The sequence below is a fragment of the Spea bombifrons genome, chromosome 3 (genome assembly GCF_027358695.1).
Source record: "Spea bombifrons isolate aSpeBom1 chromosome 3, aSpeBom1.2.pri, whole genome shotgun sequence".
Lineage (NCBI taxonomy): Eukaryota > Metazoa > Chordata > Amphibia > Anura > Pelobatidae > Spea > Spea bombifrons.
The window spans coordinates 35,095,001-35,112,712 of record NC_071089.1 but is presented as its reverse complement, the minus strand read 5'-3'; the positions used below and the strand labels follow the sequence as shown (position 1 = coordinate 35,112,712).

At 42.0% G+C, this 17,712-nt stretch overlaps 1 protein-coding gene across 1 annotated transcript in view; it reads right to left on the bottom strand.

Annotated features, from left to right (window-relative positions):
• Positions 1-10,513: 10,513 nt before the first annotated feature.
• Positions 10,514-17,712, bottom strand: part of SCCPDH (saccharopine dehydrogenase (putative)) — a 19,408-nt gene continuing 12,209 nt past the window's right edge. Inside the window, exons 8-12 of the mRNA XM_053459618.1 lie at positions 17,681-17,712; positions 15,489-15,545; positions 15,074-15,185; positions 12,779-12,860; positions 10,514-10,821 (exon numbers count right to left, since the gene is read on the bottom strand). The exon at positions 17,681-17,712 is cut by the window's right edge and continues 88 nt beyond it. Of these exons, the coding sequence (XP_053315593.1) occupies positions 10,716-10,821; positions 12,779-12,860; positions 15,074-15,185; positions 15,489-15,545; positions 17,681-17,712 (389 nt within the window). The 3' untranslated portion in view covers positions 10,514-10,715. The remainder of the gene's footprint in view (positions 10,822-12,778; positions 12,861-15,073; positions 15,186-15,488; positions 15,546-17,680) is intronic.

Here is a 17,712-nt window from a genome sequence, read left to right as displayed (position 1 = left end):
TTATATGATGTGTAGAATGATATGTATGGTTTGCAGAAGGAGGGGGTTGTCAAGATGTCAAAGGCTACGGAAAGGCCTGAAAGGATAAGATAGAAAAATGTACCTTTTGTTTTAGTTGTTAGGAGATCATTAACTAGGTGGTTATAGGTTAAACATTCCAGTGGTTTAGAGGTCAGGGGGAGAACGGACACAGGACAGTAGTTACATACGGATGCAGAATGTAAGGCTTCATTAAAATGCTAGCATGTTTGAAAGGGGATTGAAACCACGCCAGTGGTTTAGAGAGATTAAAAAGATGGGTTGTGGTACCAGAAAGAGACTGTAGGAAATGCAGGGGAATGGGGTCAAGTGGGCAGATTGTGAGGTGGGAGAACAAGAGGACATCAGACACATAGCATTATGAGGGAGGATATTATCCCTGATGCTATCTAAACAAAGTAAGTTTGGAGAGATAGAGGAGTGAAAGAGCAACGCATGAATTTGTAGTATTTGGGTATTTCCTCCACAGATGCTTAGCGCCTTCCTTGTTCCACCATGACTATGCCCCTGTGCACAAAGCAAGGTCCATAAAGACATGGTTTGAAGAGTTTGGTGTGAAGGAACTCTAGTGCCGTTAACCCCATTGGGATGAACTGGAACGGAGATTGAGAGCCAGGCCATCGCGTCCAACATTGGTGCCTGACCTCACAAATGCTTTACTTGATGAATGGGCAAAGTTCCCACAGAAACACTCAAAAATTGCCTGGAAAGCTTTCCAGAAGAGTGGAGGCTGTTGTAGCCGCAAAGATGTGCGCAACTACGCCCATGACTTTGGAATGGGATGTTCGATATGTTCATACAGATGAGATGGCCAGGTCTCCACATGCATTTGGTCATATAGTGTATAAACAGATGAAACAATGTACATTTGTTTGTTTTGTTTTTTGCACAACAGAGGGATGTTCTGAATATGATTGGTCACTGTCAGATCCAGAGAGCACAGCAGAAGGCCAGATTTTAATTGACAGTACAAAAACTTTGATCTCCAGCTCAACTCTTGTTGTAAGTAATTATTACTTTTTACCATTTTATTTTGTTTTCAAATCAGAGAAAGCAAAGACTATAAAAATGCATGTTACAGGCCAAATAGTACAGCATGAAATGTTCAGAAAAACTAGAGGATGAACAAGTTTCACAATGAAAGCCAGGCACTAATATGATGTATCAGGTATATTATTGACTTTTGATATTATACTGTCACTTACTACACACTGTAAAAAGAGACCTGCTACTGAATTGAGCAGCATGACAGCAAATAACCATCAGGGAGTAATTTTTAATTAGGGTGAGAGATAAATGGAACAGCCTCCGCTCAGAAGTGGTAGAGGTGAACAGAGTGAGTGAATTTAAACATAAATGCATGCATAAAGCTGTCTTGAATCTAACACAAGACCAAGGACTGCTTAAGGTCTGGTACTCTACATCAGGAAAAGGCAGACTGGGTGGGCTGAATGGTCCTTACCTTCCATCAAATTCTGTATTTTTGTGTTTCTGTTTTAACTGTGCATTTCATTTATATGAAAACTGAGCAAAAAAAAGAATATAGCAATACACTATATGGAAAAAGTATTGGGAGACTCTACCATTACACGAACAGCGATTTTATGACATTGCATTCTAAATACATAGACATTAATATGTAGTTGGCCCTCCTTTGCAGCTTTAACAGCTTCCACTCTTCTGGGAAGGCTTTCCACAAGATGTTGGAGTGTTTCTGTGGGAATTTTTGCTCATTCATTGAGTAGAGGATGTGTGAGATCAGGCACTGATGATAGACAAGATGGCCTGGCTCGCAGTCTCCGTTCCAGTTCATCCCAAAGGTGTCCAACGGCGTTGTTCTTCCACACTTAACTCACCCGTCCATGTCTTTGTACAATCATGCTGGAATAGAAAACAGTCTACCCTAAATTGTTCCCACAAAGTTGAAAATATAGCATTGTCCAAAATGTCTTGGTATGTCCCCTTCAGACTACCAAGACTTTATGGACAATGCTATGCCATATAGCAATATGATGAAAAGGGTTACATGTGCAATACATTGTAAATTATTGACTAATTCCTTTTATGACCCATAACTATTTTTAACTTAGTTACATATTTGAACTCTATTGTTTTTCCTTTTTTGAGGCCTATTATATTTGAGGTAATTTCAGAGAGCTAATCTCTTAATCATCATAGCAATCCTGGGATAAACTCGATACTACTCGATGGAAAGAGCTTATAAGATATTTTTGTCACAGAAATATGATTCAGCTTTGATCCTAAAACAACATTGCACTACAAATAATCTGACCACAATTAAGGTTTATTCAGTTAAATCTGTTTTCCAGGATTCAAACAGCCAAATTTCAGAGCTCTGCTTAAAGTTGCGAAAATTAGAACAAGAAACACAACTTCTTAGAGACATAAACAGGGCTCTGAGAGAGGAGAACAGTTTTCTGAAAGAGTCTCTAAAGAAATCACAATCATGCAAAGTTGAATGTAAGTAATAATGTATCTACACATATAAAAAGGGTGGTGGACATGTTTAATACAGTTTCAGAGAGTTATTTGCCATCAGAGAGACGTCTCATGTGTTTCCCAAGATCTAATTACTTTGGGCTGGTTACGTCTTGAAAAGAAAGCACATTGCAACCTCTGGTTTAGTTTGGTTATAGTGAATAGGGTTTTGTAGACCACAATAACTACTTGCTGTAAAAATGAAATATTGATGATTCTGAATCTTACAAATGGCATTTTAGGTTGTGATAAAATGATAAGAACGTCCTCCCAAGGCAGTTCAGCTAAAAGTACACAAAGCGTAGTTCCTTCAAACGAAAGTGGAAGGCTGTCTGTCCAGAAGACCAGCTACGACGCTGACTTTGCAAGAGCACTTAAAGTTTTCTATCAAAGTATGAACACCATCAGGGGGCACTTTCTGCGACTAAAACACTACAAACCACCGGTAAGAATACTAACAAAGTGTTTATTTCTACAAAGAAAAATGTTATATAGTATATTGTTATAGGAATACATGCAGTATGAGTAATATACTGTATGTAAATATGTGTGACTTTTTGAGGCCTGCAGCATCGAGACTTTGTAGGACTGTGTATCGTTGCAGAATGACACGGTAGAAAAGGTTGTTCATATGTGTATGTGCAGCCACCAGAACATGGCTATAACAGCATCAGTGATCAGTATCAGAGCTCAATAGTTCTGGCACTTTAAAACTGGTAAACCACAAGTGTGCGGGCGCATGTTCCATTTTTATAGCACAGGGCTGTACAGGTAGGTGAAAAAGAAGGGAGCTCTCAGGCACTGGCCCACCAAACATTTACCTAATGTTTGTGACCATAGTGACATAGCTGTGGCCACATAAAATAATCTTTTAATTACTGCATTAGCAAATGTTAATCTATTTACTAATGATTGTACCTTCTGAATAGATCAGGCATATGACCAAAGTATGTGGACACCTGACCATTACAATTACAACTGTGGTCATGTAAAAAGGAAAGTACACCCTCTTTGCTTTCTATGGTAAATACAACCTCAGAAGTTTTAGCAGTTTACTGTTCTGGAGCATTCAGGTGTGTGTGTTAACACAATGCCAATGAAGAAAGACATCAGCAACGATCTAAGAGAAGCAATTGTTGTTGCCCATCCATCTGAGAAGGGTTATACAGCCGTTTCCAAACAATTTAAAGTCCATTATTTTACAGTGAGAAAGATTATGGAAAACATTCAAGAGTTGCCCATCTTCCCAGGAGTAAGGACGTCCAAGCAAGTTCATGTTTGGAAAGGTTGCCAGGAGAAGGCCTCTTTTCTCTTAAAACGAACTTGCCAGCATGGCTTAGGTTTGCAAAGTTGCTTCTGAACAAACCACAAAACGTTTGGACAGACAAAGCCAAAGCGGAGATGTTTGGCCATAAAGCACAGCCCCACGTGGCGAAAACCAAATGCAGCATATCGACATAAACAGCTAATACCAACCTGCAGCCACAGGACCTGGGAACATTGCAGCCATTGAGTCAACCATGGACTCCTCTGAATTCCAAAGCATTCCATTCAAACTCACAGAGCTTTTTAGTACGACCCATTCTACTGCCAGTTTTTGTCTATGAAGATGGCTGCCAATGTGCTTGACTTTATATGGCTCTTAGCACTTGGTGTGGCTGAAACTCCTAAACTTAATAATAAGAAGGGGTGTCCACATACTTTTGGTCATATAGTGTATCTGTTGGTATAACAATATGTACTCTTGTTTGTGCAATAGTAATAGAGCCCAAGGTACATTAAAGAAACTATTAAAAAATAGCAGTGCATTACTATTTTATTCCAAATAAAGAAAATAAAGCATGGGTCAAACATGGGTCCTCTAGTATGATAATGACCAAAGCACTCTTCCAAAAGCACAAAATGAAAAAAATAGACTTTCACACTGGTCACCACTGAGTCCTGCTCTCAATCTGATTAAGACCTTTGGAAAGAGCCAAAAATGGCTATTGGAAATCCTGCAAACATTCAAGAATAAATTGCAATTGAAGGGTGGGAGAAACTACTAGTAGAAAATTACAGACAGCTACCCAAAACAATTGGGGATTACTCTAGCCTTGGTGTAGAGCTAATCTAAATTTTATTAAAGACAGGAGGCTTCATATTTGCATAACTTCTTTACTACAAAACCTCCAGCAGCAAAGAAACAGTTAAAAAAACACAGAACAAAAGGACCAATCAGAACATAATAGAGTCCATAAATAACAGTCCGAAACCTCCAACTTCCTCTTCTTTGCTGCTGGCCTCCAGGTGAGCACCCTCCATTCTAGTGTACTACACATTTTTTTTTGGACCGCGGGGAGAGGGGCCGAAAGCACAAGGTAGGCCGCGGCGCGGAGGAAGGATAGGAAAAGTCCTAGGATCGAGAAAAGCAGCAAAGAAAAGGCCGTAGATACACAGATAGGCCAGACGTTAGAAGAAATAGGAGGGTACAGGGGAAGGAGAGAAACCTAAAAGGCAATCCCTGTGGACAGAACCCACAGAAAACACAGAATAGCAAGGCTAACACTATAGAAAAAACTAGACAAGGCAAAATAATGAAAAAATAAGTAATATTGTAAAAGAACAATACAATCAGTGTAGTACACTAGAATGGACGGTGCTCACCTGGAGGCCAGCAGCAAAGAAGAGGAAGTTGGAGGTTTCGGACTGTTATTTATGGACTCTATTATGTTCTGATTGGTCCTTTTGTTCTGTGTTTTTTTTAACTGTTTCTTTGCTGCTGGAGGTTTTGTAGTAAAGAAGTTATGCAAATATGAAGCCTCCTGTCTTGCCATAAAATTGGAGGCTCTCATTGTCGCCAAGGGGTGTGCAACCAAATATTAAGGAAGGGTGCCTTCAATGTTGCCCGGGTCATATTTTGTTTCATCTGTGAAATCAGGAATTCCTTTTTTGTTGAATATCTTTGGACAACCCATTAGAATATTCTTATAAAGTAGGTGCATTTCAAATTGTTTCTGTAGATTTTCGACAAATCCGACAAAATTCTTTGATGTGATCTCATGACCATTGAACAGATTTTATACCAGTGTTTTGCTTATCTTTCAGCATACGTCTAATTGAGCCATATAATATATCTCTTCCAGGAGGAAGAAAATATTTGCACGCTGCGGCTTTTTACTGAGAAACAATCACAGATGTTCAAGGATTTTTGGCAGCAACTTGAATGCTGCATTTGCAAGTTGAAAAACGATGTTGCTGCTATCGTGAAAAAGAAAAGGGAAAGCATGTCTAGTAAAAGTTAGGGCAACAGTATGTTGACTTTATTTTGTGTGTAGGTGAGAGGGCATGGACGTTCAACTGCCAGCAGAGTTGGGCATAGAGCTGGCATCAGAAATCAGGCCCAGTATCAACTGATGCCATCTGTCATGTCACAGGTCGCTACAACCCCATGTCTTTCCCCTCACTGCATCCGCTCTACTACCGCCTGCCACTGAAACAGAATTTGATGGTAGTAAGAACCACTCGGTCCAGCTAGCCCTACAATATTTTCTTGCCGTTAACATCTCAAAACTTTTATCGGTCCTTGATATTGTCTAATATTCAGGAGAGTATCATGCCTATCCATGTTTAAATTAACCTTTATTGCCCTCTTGGTAAAGTAAAACATCCTTACATCTAAAATACTGCATCCCTCCACGTGCAATGTCTTCTACATTCTTGACCCCTTATGTTTATCTATACTTTTTTTCTGCACTACTTTGTGTTTCTCCTGTCATCCCATGGTCACTACCTATTCTCAAACTGTTGCCAGCCCAGTGTGCAAAAATCACTGCAGGAATAATTTGATTTATGTTGGTGCAGCACTATATATGCCACCACACTTTGTATGTCCACTCCTCCTCTTGCTGCCATGTAGACTATCCTTTTCTCCATATCCACCCCCTTATTTAGATTTGCCTCTGTCCACATGCCCATGACTTATTTGTCTTCATGTTAATTTAAGCATGGACAGACTGGGAAAAACAGCCCCTAAATAAGCCCAAATCCCACATGTCCTAGTTCGCATACTAACCCAGGCAAAGAAGCCTTTTTGTTGCCCCTCTCCCCCCCATAACCATGTGCTAAGTCTTTGTTTTATATTTAGAATTCCAATGTAGTCATAGACCTCTGGTGTGCATCCCCCATTCAAGAATTTGCCTTTTAAGGAGTGAATGGATGTTAGGCTATGGATATTACCTGATGTAACAGCAGAAGAACAAAACGCACTTTACCAGACCATTTACCGTTAGTTGTAGGAAGTTTCTTTTCTTTTTAAACCAGTACCCAACGCATTTCACCAAGACTCAGGATACAGACTTTTAAGACCACATATTTAGCTCTTTTTCATCCAGACCTTTGTAACTTGATTTTTTGTGTTTATTATCACGTAATATTTTTTACTTTTTGTGGTCCAATGTCATAATATATCCGACAACATATTTTACCGTTTGCGGTCCTATGTTGGATTTACTAGTTGACCGCTAGGTGTCATTATACAATAAAATATTTTACAGCTTGCGGTTCAATGTTGGATTTCCTTGTGACCACTAGATGTCGCTATTATAAGGAAGAATTAGTCATATTATTAATACAGTGATTCTGAATGTGATTTTAGTGACGATGGTAATAAATAAATAAAAAAAGTTTCATACAATGAAGTGTAGACTGGAGTGTGTGTGGGGGGGGGTCGTCTCATTTCGTGAAAAGTTCTCCTCCATTTTTGTCCAGTATTCTAGCTATGTTGTCACCTAGGGATCACAACAATCCTCTTGGCAGTATAACATTCCGTACTCCCTCCAGCACCCTCACCATGTCCTTTCTCTATGGGCAAATTCGTCCTATTATCACCTGGGGATCCCTTAGGAAGGGCCTACCCGCTTGGAAGAAAGACCTCCCTGATATATACCTAGATGCCCTGATTGATGCCACAGTGTTACATTCTAAGCTTTTGGTGTCTTGTTCTTATAATCAAATGTTTCTGAAAATTCTTCACTGAGCACACATGACTCCGAAACTCTATGTCGCGGCCCGGTTGGGAGATAGTTCTAATTGTTTTAAGTGTGCGGCAACCGATGCCTATCTTTATCAAAGCCTCTGGGCCTGCACCTACGTCGCCAACTTTTGGAAAGACGTTCATCAATATGTAGTTAGAGTTTTGGGTATTACTTTCCACTTGACTGTGGAATGTGCTCATTTTGGAATTTTACCGCCTCCAGATATCCGCCCCTTTACTGCCAATGAAAAGACCCTTTTGAATACCATATCAGTGGTTAATAAAAAAAGCTATACTGGCCCAATGGATACAGCCTACCCTGTTGCACCTAGACATGGTTGTGAGCCGGCTGCATTACATTTTTCGCCTGGACTGGCTGGAAGTAAAGCTAAATACTTCTTCCGAAAACGGTCTTCCTTTATTGCTGTTATGGACGACTCTATTAACCCCTTAAGGACAATAGGGGTTATTACTCGTAGTATATTGTGGGACAATGGCTATTTTAACATTTTTCGGTGTTCCTGTTTAGCTGTGATTTTCTTCTTTCTCATTTCGTGCTCCCACACATATTATATATTGTTTTTTTCAGGACAAACAGGGCTTTCTTTAGATACCATTAATTTTATCATATCATCTAATTTACTATAAAAAAAAATGATAAAATATGGGGATTTTTTGTTAAAAAATTACTTTTTCTCACTTTTTAAACAAAAAACTTTTACTCATCTGCAAAAACGAATGAAAAAACCTGCTAAATAGATTCTACTATTTGTCCTGAGTTTAGAAATACCCAATGTTTTTATGTTTTTTTGCTTTTTTCTGCACGTTATGGGGCAATAAGTACAGGTAGCGTTTTGCTATTTCAAAACCTTTTTTTCCAAATCTGGTAATTCTTCCCCCCATGTGCCATTTCGGGTATCTTTGAAGCCGGCCAATGCAATTTACCCCATCAAGTCATATATTTTTAAAAACTAGACACCCCAAGGTATTTCACATGCTTGTAATTTAACCCTTTCCATGCACTAATTTTACCACCAGCCTTTGTGAAACTTTATGGTAGTAAATTTTTTTGTATTTTTTTCCACACACGTTGTACTTCAGGTATAAAATTATCGCTCCTGGTATATGTCCGTGTCAAACAACACCCCAATATGTGTTCAGTAACATCTCCTGAGCGCAGTGATACCCCACATGCATGGGTTTGTTGGGTTATTTGGGAGGTAAAAGGCCGCCTTTGTGAGGTGTGTATTTTTTGGCCATTTAGACATCTGATCCTACTGCCCCCATGTCCCATATTTGGGACACCTTTGAACCCGGCCAATTCAATTTACCCCATCCACTCATGCATTTTTTAATACGAGACACCCTATGGGCATTTGTAATGCCAATATTTTAACTCTTTCCATGCTGGAATTTTTGTAAAGATCAAGAATTTTAGGACTTGCTTATTATTTTTTTTTTTTTTTTTTTTTGGTGACAGTGGGGATTTTTATATGTTACCATATTATTTTTATTTTTTTAAACATTTTTTTAAAAAATTTTTTTAACATTTTTTTAAATTTTTTTTTATTTTTTTTTTTACTAATCACTCATTAGTGAGTTGGGCTCCATTGACCTTGCATGGTTGGATGCAGTACCTGCATTCAACCTGCAGGAGGAGCTCGAGAGTTCACAAGAGGGTCTGGATAGACCCTCTATGAACTCAGATCTATTGTTAATGCCATCCTGTGAATGACGGCAACGTCATTCACAGGATGGCACTTGTGGTTGCTCTTCGGAGCGATCACAAGGTGATCGGGGGTCGGGGGCTAGTGTTGCTGATATGCCTCGATATCGAGGCATGTCAGTAACACCATTTATGCTTAGGAAGCGAATCAGATCGCTTCCTAAGCTGTTTTAGCCGGGCGCCGCCGCGATCTTTCATGATCGGTGCGGCGGCGGCCATTTTTCTTCCGGGGAGGGCTGCCGAGGGCTGCCCTCCCCGGATCCACGGTCAGCCTCACTTGGGAGGCTTCCGTGGATGCTGCAAAGCCGCCGGTCGCGGCGAAAACGCCGCGATCGCGGCGATGCAGCTGTTTAACGGCAGCCCGTACATGTACGGGCATTGTCGTTAACCCGTTGCACGGCAACCCCGTACATGTACGTGGATTGTCGTTAAGGGGTTAAACGATCTCTGTACGTTTCGCTCCACTGGTTGGTTCCGCCTTCAAACGCTGAAGGGGTCCTCTCCGATTCCCGGGGTTCCGACCCGCTCTGGCTACGGTTGGGGTGGAGTCTCAGGAATTGTGATGGGGCTGAGACATCACAAGTTTGCTTACTTAACGGATGTTCTGTTCCATCTTCCTTGCCTGTGTACACATTGACTCCCCTGTCACCCTTTTTTTTTTTGGACAGCTGTTCTGATTTTATGTTTATGTTAATATTTCCTCACACTGGTGCCTTATGTAGCTTATTTGTTGCTACAGTTCCTGTCACAATTTCTTACGCCTATACTCTTCGCACCTTATGTACTGACACTACTTATGTATTGTGCTTCCCTGCTATCATATGGGTTGTCTGTATGATGTGCCTTCTGTGATCCTTTTGTATTTTTCTTGTACATGTATCGACTGTGTCTTCCTTACTACCGATTTGTACCTCATATGCCTCCTACGATACTGACACACGCCTACTGTGATTGTATACTGTATTTTGGCTTGCCCTTTTCTCTTTTTTCTGTACTTCATATGTGCAATATCCTCTTTGAATTAAATTGGACCTGCTTGGCGCACTTAGTAAAAATGTATTGGACTGCAAAGGGTTGAAGCACTGGGTAGAACTAAATACCATTTTACCACCTCGAGAACTGCCATCAACTTCTGGTTTTAGGTCTATATTTAACTATTAGCATTTCACTCCATTAAAGTTGAAGTATACCAACAACCAATATACCAACCATAAAAATGATCATTTCTGAGGCGATTTTATCAGGAAAAGTTAAGTGCTATTTTTTATTCAGTTCAAGTTAACACAGAGGGTTAACCAGGACACTATACCAATATAAGGACAAACAAGTTCATTAGTGCAATTAATGCTGTACCTGCATTTAAAAAATGAATATAACGCACTTATTTTTTCTATGCTTGCAGCTAATCATGCGTATCGGTGCAGCATATCACAGTATTCAGGCATCCGATTTGCTGATGACAGTAAAGTTGATGCCTGCTTTGTCGAGACGTTCAATCAGTTTGGTCTTAGAGAAGGCTGCACCGGGCGTAAATACACCACCCCTGAAAAACAGAACAGGCACACCAAGAATGTTACACGCTACTAGAAATAATTCAAATACAATGTGTTGGAAAGGGTCCGAACAGCTTTTAAACTGTCTCAGAATGATAACTTTAGTAAACAGATGTTGAGCTTTGGCTTTATCAAAATGTAAATACTGTAGACTAGGAAGCATTGATTTTAAAGGGGAACATCTACACATACATATATATATATATATATATATATACACAAACACACATATTATATATACACACACACACACACACACACACACACATTTTATATATACATATACATATATACACACACACATATATATATATATACACACACACACACACACACACACACACATATATATACCGTATTGGCTCGAATATAGGCCGCACTTTCCCCCCCCCCACTTTAAGTCTTTAAGGTGCAGGGGATCTGCATCCTACTCTCTAATACACTCAGACAGCCTCCCCTGCCAGCACTTTCCCCAGGGGGGGGGGGAATGGGGGGTTGCCGGCACGGGAGGTTGTCTAAGCGCATCGTACGGACAGTCACCGGCTGCGGGGATGCGGGTAAACAGCCTCCGGGTTGTTTACCCGCATCGCCGCAGCCGGTGACCGTCCGCACGATGCGTTTTACCTCTGCCCCCAAGACTTACCGGAGCAGACTCCCGGGTGTCTTGCGGGGCCGGCGGGGGACATCTACGCAATACGCGTATACAACTTCCGGGGGGGGGGGTAGGAGGACAGTGGCAGCATATCTGGGGGGGGTAGGAGGACAGTGGCAGCATATCTCGGGGGGGGACAGTGGCAGCATATCTCGGGGGGAGGAGGACAGTGGCAGCATGTTTTTTTGGTGCTTTTTTAAAGAAAAAAACTTTTTCTTTAAAAAAAGCACCAAACTTTTAGAGTGCGGCCTATATACGGGGGCGGCCTATATACGGGGGCGGCCTATATACGAGCCAATACAGTGTATATATATATATATATATATATATATATATATATTATATATATACATATTATATACACATATATATATATATATATATATATATATATCACACACACACACACACATGTATATACACACACACACATATATATATATACATACATATATACATATATATACACATACACACACATTATTTATTATTTTTCAAAAATATAGCACTATTTTCTTTTAAACAGTTCCAGTAAGGCAGCTGCACATCAGCCATTTATATGTGTTCAAGCTCTGCTATCTTTGTCCAAACACCTTGACTCTTTATCATACTACCTGTGGTAAACCATCCAGTCAATCATTGTCAATAATCACACATCCAGACATTATGAAAGTCTATGGAGGAAGGGACTACATTACCATTGCCATAAAGAATCAGAGAAAGATACCCAAAGTAGTACAGGACTGACTGCAATGACAGCCTCCAGGGTTGCTGATAAAACTTGGGTTTTGTCAACGCTAACCTATATTACTGTATACGGCATGGTTATTATCATAATCACGTGATCTCACACACTCTGGTTTTGCTTAGACATCAAACTCGTCTTGAGTTTTTCAATATAAAACAAGTCATTACTTAACTTTGACAAACATAAAAGTGAATAAAGCTCTATTACAGACTCCTTATTTATCAAATGTTGGGGTTATGTATGAAGAGTAGCAACATGAAGTGTTCTTATCAATATAGTACACAATAAAACCCACTCCATAGGTTTAGGTTTCAAATGTTGAACCTTAACGTTTTACACATAAGTTTGGGAAGGTGTGGTTTTTTGCTCTAGTTCCTAGATGATTCGCTCTACTTTGTCAATAAAGTCAATACTGGCATTTAATTTAGTGAAATGAAACGCTTTGAAAAAATAATTATTTTAATAATAATTATAATGTACAATTTTAACCTTCAATTAAAACACACTGTATAAAAAAAATCAAGTGAAATGAAATGTCTGTAAAAACCTTTTAGGAAGTGATTCTGGTTCCTTTAAAATGGTTGCTGCAGCCTGCACCATGGCTATGGGAGTGGATACATAGGCAACCTCTGAAAATGTTAGCGACAAGAAAGACAGACATAAGTGAAAAACACAACACAGTTTTACATTAAATCATCTCCGCTTAGAGACGGTAGGTTTTTAAACAGTCACATGGTTTTAGATCTCAATAAGAAAAGTTTGTTGCCTCAGTAGAACTGCCCTGCGTGGCAAATCCTGCTTAGTTATCAATCACACCTAACAAACCTAACCTACTTCTTGTTCCCAGGAAATTAAGGACCTGAAAACACCCACTTTTTTTTTTTTTTTTATTTTTAAATGCCCCAACATGCTTTTGCCCTGGCAGTAGAAGTAAAATAATTATACCCAACACCACCCACGCACACACACCCACCAATGTTCCATCTAATTTTTCTTAGTTGGCGTGCGCAGAAAATTTCTCTTGTGCAAAAATGTTCACAGAGCAGAAATTTTGTGCGCACAATATCCGCACCGCATAAAGTTTCAAAAAAATTATTTTTTTTTCTTCTTTTGGGGGAAAAACTTTTGTGCACACAATTTTGGGATGTGTGCGCTCTCTAAAAAAGCTATGTGCGCGCGCACATCTTAGAGGGAACACTGACACCCACTACTACCAAGCCAAGCAGCACACTATAGAGCAGGGCTTGACAAATTTGTTGTGAATCTAGGCGCCAGGTAAAAAAAGTTAGGAGCCAGGATTTTTTTTTAAACTAACAGTTGGTCAGGAGGGATCCGATCATCATCAGCCCACTTACTAAACTCACAGCGTTTGACCTGGAAGCACCCTGGACTTTCAGGTCAGTGCTGTTTGGTTTTTTTTTAAATACATTTTTTTCATTTTTTTAACTCTTTCGATGCTGATGTTCCATTGGAGCACAGCATTGACAGATATTTAGTCCCCACAAGCTTGTGGGGACAAATATTAACCCCTGCAATGCCACTAACGTGTCATACACAATTGTGGCATTGAAGGGGTTAACGCTGCACTGTCGCTCTCATGGAGTGATCAGGCAGCAGGGGGCTGTTGGGGCTGGTCTCCACACTCATGGCGAGACCAAAGAACCCTCTCACCCTGTCCCTGAAGCTGCCTCTGGCAGCTGGGAAGCAATTGCTGGTCTATAGACCAGCCACTGCAGGGGGAGTCTATGATGACTGCTGTAGGCTTCTATGCCTACAGGAATCATCAAAGGGCTTGTGGGGGCTCGTTTTTTTTGCTGTTGCTGGTCTGCCTGGGCTTCCAGGCAGACCACCGGCAGCAGAGCCCCTTACAAAACGGGAGTTAACCCCTAAAACGCCGCGATCGCGGCATTGAAGGGGTTAACGCTGCACTGTCGCTCTCAGGGAGCGATCAGGCAGCAGGGGGGTGTTGGGGCTGGTCTCCACACTCATGTGGAGACCGAAGAACCCTCTCCCCTGTCCCTGAAGCTGCCTCTGGCAGCTGGGACTCAATTGCTGGTCTATGGACCAGCCATTGCAGAGGGAGTCTCTTTGATGACTGCTGTAGGCTTCCATACCTACAGGAGTCATCAAAGGGCTTGTGGGGGCTCGTTTTTGCTGTTGCTGGTCTGCCTGGGCTTCCAGGCAGACCACCAGCAGCAAAGCCCCCAAAACGGGAATTAACCCCTAAATGCCGCGATCGCAGCATTGAAGGGGTTAACGCTGCGCTGTCGCTCCCATGGAGCGATCAGGCAGCTGGGGGGTGTTGGGTGAGGTCCCCAGACTTGTGTGGGGACCCAATCAACACACAAACCCCTTCCCTGAGGTTGCCTGTGGCAGCTGAAAACACGATTGCTGCTTTTCCAGCAACCGCGTTTTCAGCCTACAGGATCACTCCGTGGGAGTGATCTCAGGCTCGGGGGCGGGCTCGGAGTGGCTGTGCTGTCTGCCCAGCTATAGAGCCCTGCTATAGAGTTATACGGAAGGGACATAAAAACCTGTATTCAGTGTGAATTGCTGTAGTCAGAAGATGTTGCTGAAGATAAATTGGATAATTTTTCACCAGCGGCACCTACTGTGTAGAAGAAATTCTGTACAAAAATTGCTAATTTGGTTTTATTGTTTCTAAAGAAATCTTGCCCTGAAAAAGGATGCCTAATTTGCATGGGTACATCAAACACAGAAAAGAGAAATCTTGATAGGGTACTAAAACTGGTCAGTACTAAAAGGGTTAGCCTCCCAAACATGTGACTGAGGTATCCGTTGACAGCCCCAGCTACTCTTTATAATCGGAGATTGAATTTACCTGGTCCTGAAACCTGTGTGCAGATTTTCAGGTTTGGCTTCCCTTGCTGTGGATCCTGACCTTCACTGTACCCTTCTCCGAAGAATGTCATTGAGAAAGATGCTTCATCCATCTGTCAACAAAGCAAAGATACATTTGATATATATCCTAATATGCAGCCTTTGCGCCAGCAATAAAAATCCTGATCGCCTTTGTATGGTTACATTATTGAGAGTTCCTAAGTGTCCTTGCTCATTGGGCTATGAATCATACAGGACAAACAGGCCTTGAGAAGAGGAGGAACTTCTCAGGGCTGGTCCCTCATAACTCATAAGGAAACTGGTTAAACCGCATTTCCTACAAACTCCAGCAACATTTCATTCTCAAGGTCCTTGCCAGCACAGATGTGATTTGCGAAAGTTGTAAATGCAATTACCTGCTTTTGTGTTGGTCCTTCAGCTGAGAAGTAGCCAAATGAAAAGAACTTGGGGTACTATGGAAAGAAACATATAACGTAAAACATCACAAACTTGTGAACCAATATCATGAAGTATGTGCTAGAATTAATGTGCAGGTCTATATATTTACATATATTATATATAGTATACACACACACCCATACATACTGTATATTAGATTCAAGAGCTAGCTGAGCAAGATTTTTTAATTTTGATCAGACATTTAAAGCTAAAAATGTAAGACATCTCACTATGCAACACAACAAGCTTCTGAGTTAAGAGTGTACACAGTGTTAAGAAACACTAGTATTGTTTTCTTAGCGTAATGCCTACTATCAGAGCCGGCCTTAGGTGTTCTGGCGCCCTGTGCGAACTACTCCTATGGCGCCCCCCCTCACTACTCCTCACTACTCCCCCCCCTGCCCCTTCAAACTACCCCCCCACCCCTTCAATAAAAAAACCTGATGTTTTAATTTAGGTGCAGAGGGGGCGGCAGTGGACCCCGCGGCGGCACCCCCTGGAGTGTGGCGCCTTGTGCGGTCGCACAGGTCGCACACCCCAAAGGCCGGCCCTGCCTACTATATCAAAACCCTACAAGTATCCCTAGTTGCAGGACATGCCATTCTATCTTTGCATATACTAAGTCGTTAAAGACAAATTATACTAAATCAACATGGGTATCTCAAGGAATGCTGGTGGATGTGGTGCTTGTACACCTGAGTAATTCTAGAGCAGGGCTCGACAAATCCCAGGCGCCAGGTCGCCATGGCGACAGAGAATTTTGTCCTGGCGCCTAGGTTTTGTCAGCCTCTTACATCCAGAAAAAATTGTGGATGTAAGAGGCTGAGTCACCACACGGGGGCGCTGTTGCTGTCTGCCCAGAAGTCTGGGCAGACAGCACAGCCACTCCGAGCCCACCCCCGAGCCTGAGATCACTCCCACGGAGTGATCCTGTAGGCTGAAAACGCGGTTGCTGGAAAAGCAGCACTCGTGTTTTCAGCTGCCACAGGCAGCCTCAGGGAAGGGGTTTGTGTGTTGATTGGGTCCCCACACAAGTCTGGGGACTTCACCCAACACCCCCCAGCTGCCTGATCGCTCCATGGGAGCGACAGCGCAGCGTTAACCCCTTCAATGCCGCGATCGCGGCATTTAGGGGTTAATTCCCGTTTTGGGGGCTTTGCTGCTGGTGGTCTGCCTGGAAGCCCAGGCAGACCAGCAACAGCAAAAACGAGCCCCCACAAGCCCTTTGATGACTCCTGTAGGCATGGAAGCCTACAGCAGTCATCAAAGAGACTCCCTCTGCAATGGCTGGTCCATAGACCAGCAATTGAGTCCCAGCTGCCAGAGGCAGCTTCAGGGACAGGGGAGAGGGTTCTTCGGTCTCCACATGAGTGTGGAGACCAGCCCCAACACCCCCCCCCCGCTGCCTGATCACTCCCCGAGAGCGACAGTGCAGCGTTAACCCCTTCAATGCCGCGATCGCGGCATTTTAGGGGTTAACTCCCGTTTTGTAAGGGGCTCTGCTGCCGGTGGTCTGCCTGGAAGCCCAGGCAGACCAGCAACAGCAAAAAAACGAGCCCCCACAAGCCCTTTGATGATTCCTGTAGGCATAGAAGCCTACAGCAGTCATCATAGACTCCCCCCTGCAGTGGCTGGTCTATAGACCAGGTCTTGCCATGAGTGTGGAGACCAGCCCCAACACCCCCCTGCTGCCTGATCGCTCCATGAGAGCGACAGTGCAGCGTTAACCCCTTCAATGCCACAATTGTGTATGACACATTCGTGGCATTGCAGGGGTTAACATTTGTCCCCACAAACTTGTGGGGACTAAATATCTGTCAATGCTGTGCTCCAATGGAACATCAGCATCGAAAGAGTTAAAAAAATGAAAAAAATTAATAAAAAAACAAAACAAACAGCACTGACCTGAAAGTCGAGGGTGCTTCCAGGTCAGATGCTGTGAGTTTAGTAAGTGGGCTGATGATGATCGGATCCCTCCTGACCAACTGTTAGTTTAAAAAAATCCTGGCTCCTAACTTTTTTACCTGGCGCCTAGATTCACAACAAATTTGTCAAGCCCTGTTCTAGAGTATTCTTTTCCATGTTTCCTATTTAATACCAAAGTAATTACCCTTATAATTGGTTTGCCACCATTATAACAAGCACTTACTTTTATCAGAAGCTTTCTTCCACAACTAAGTT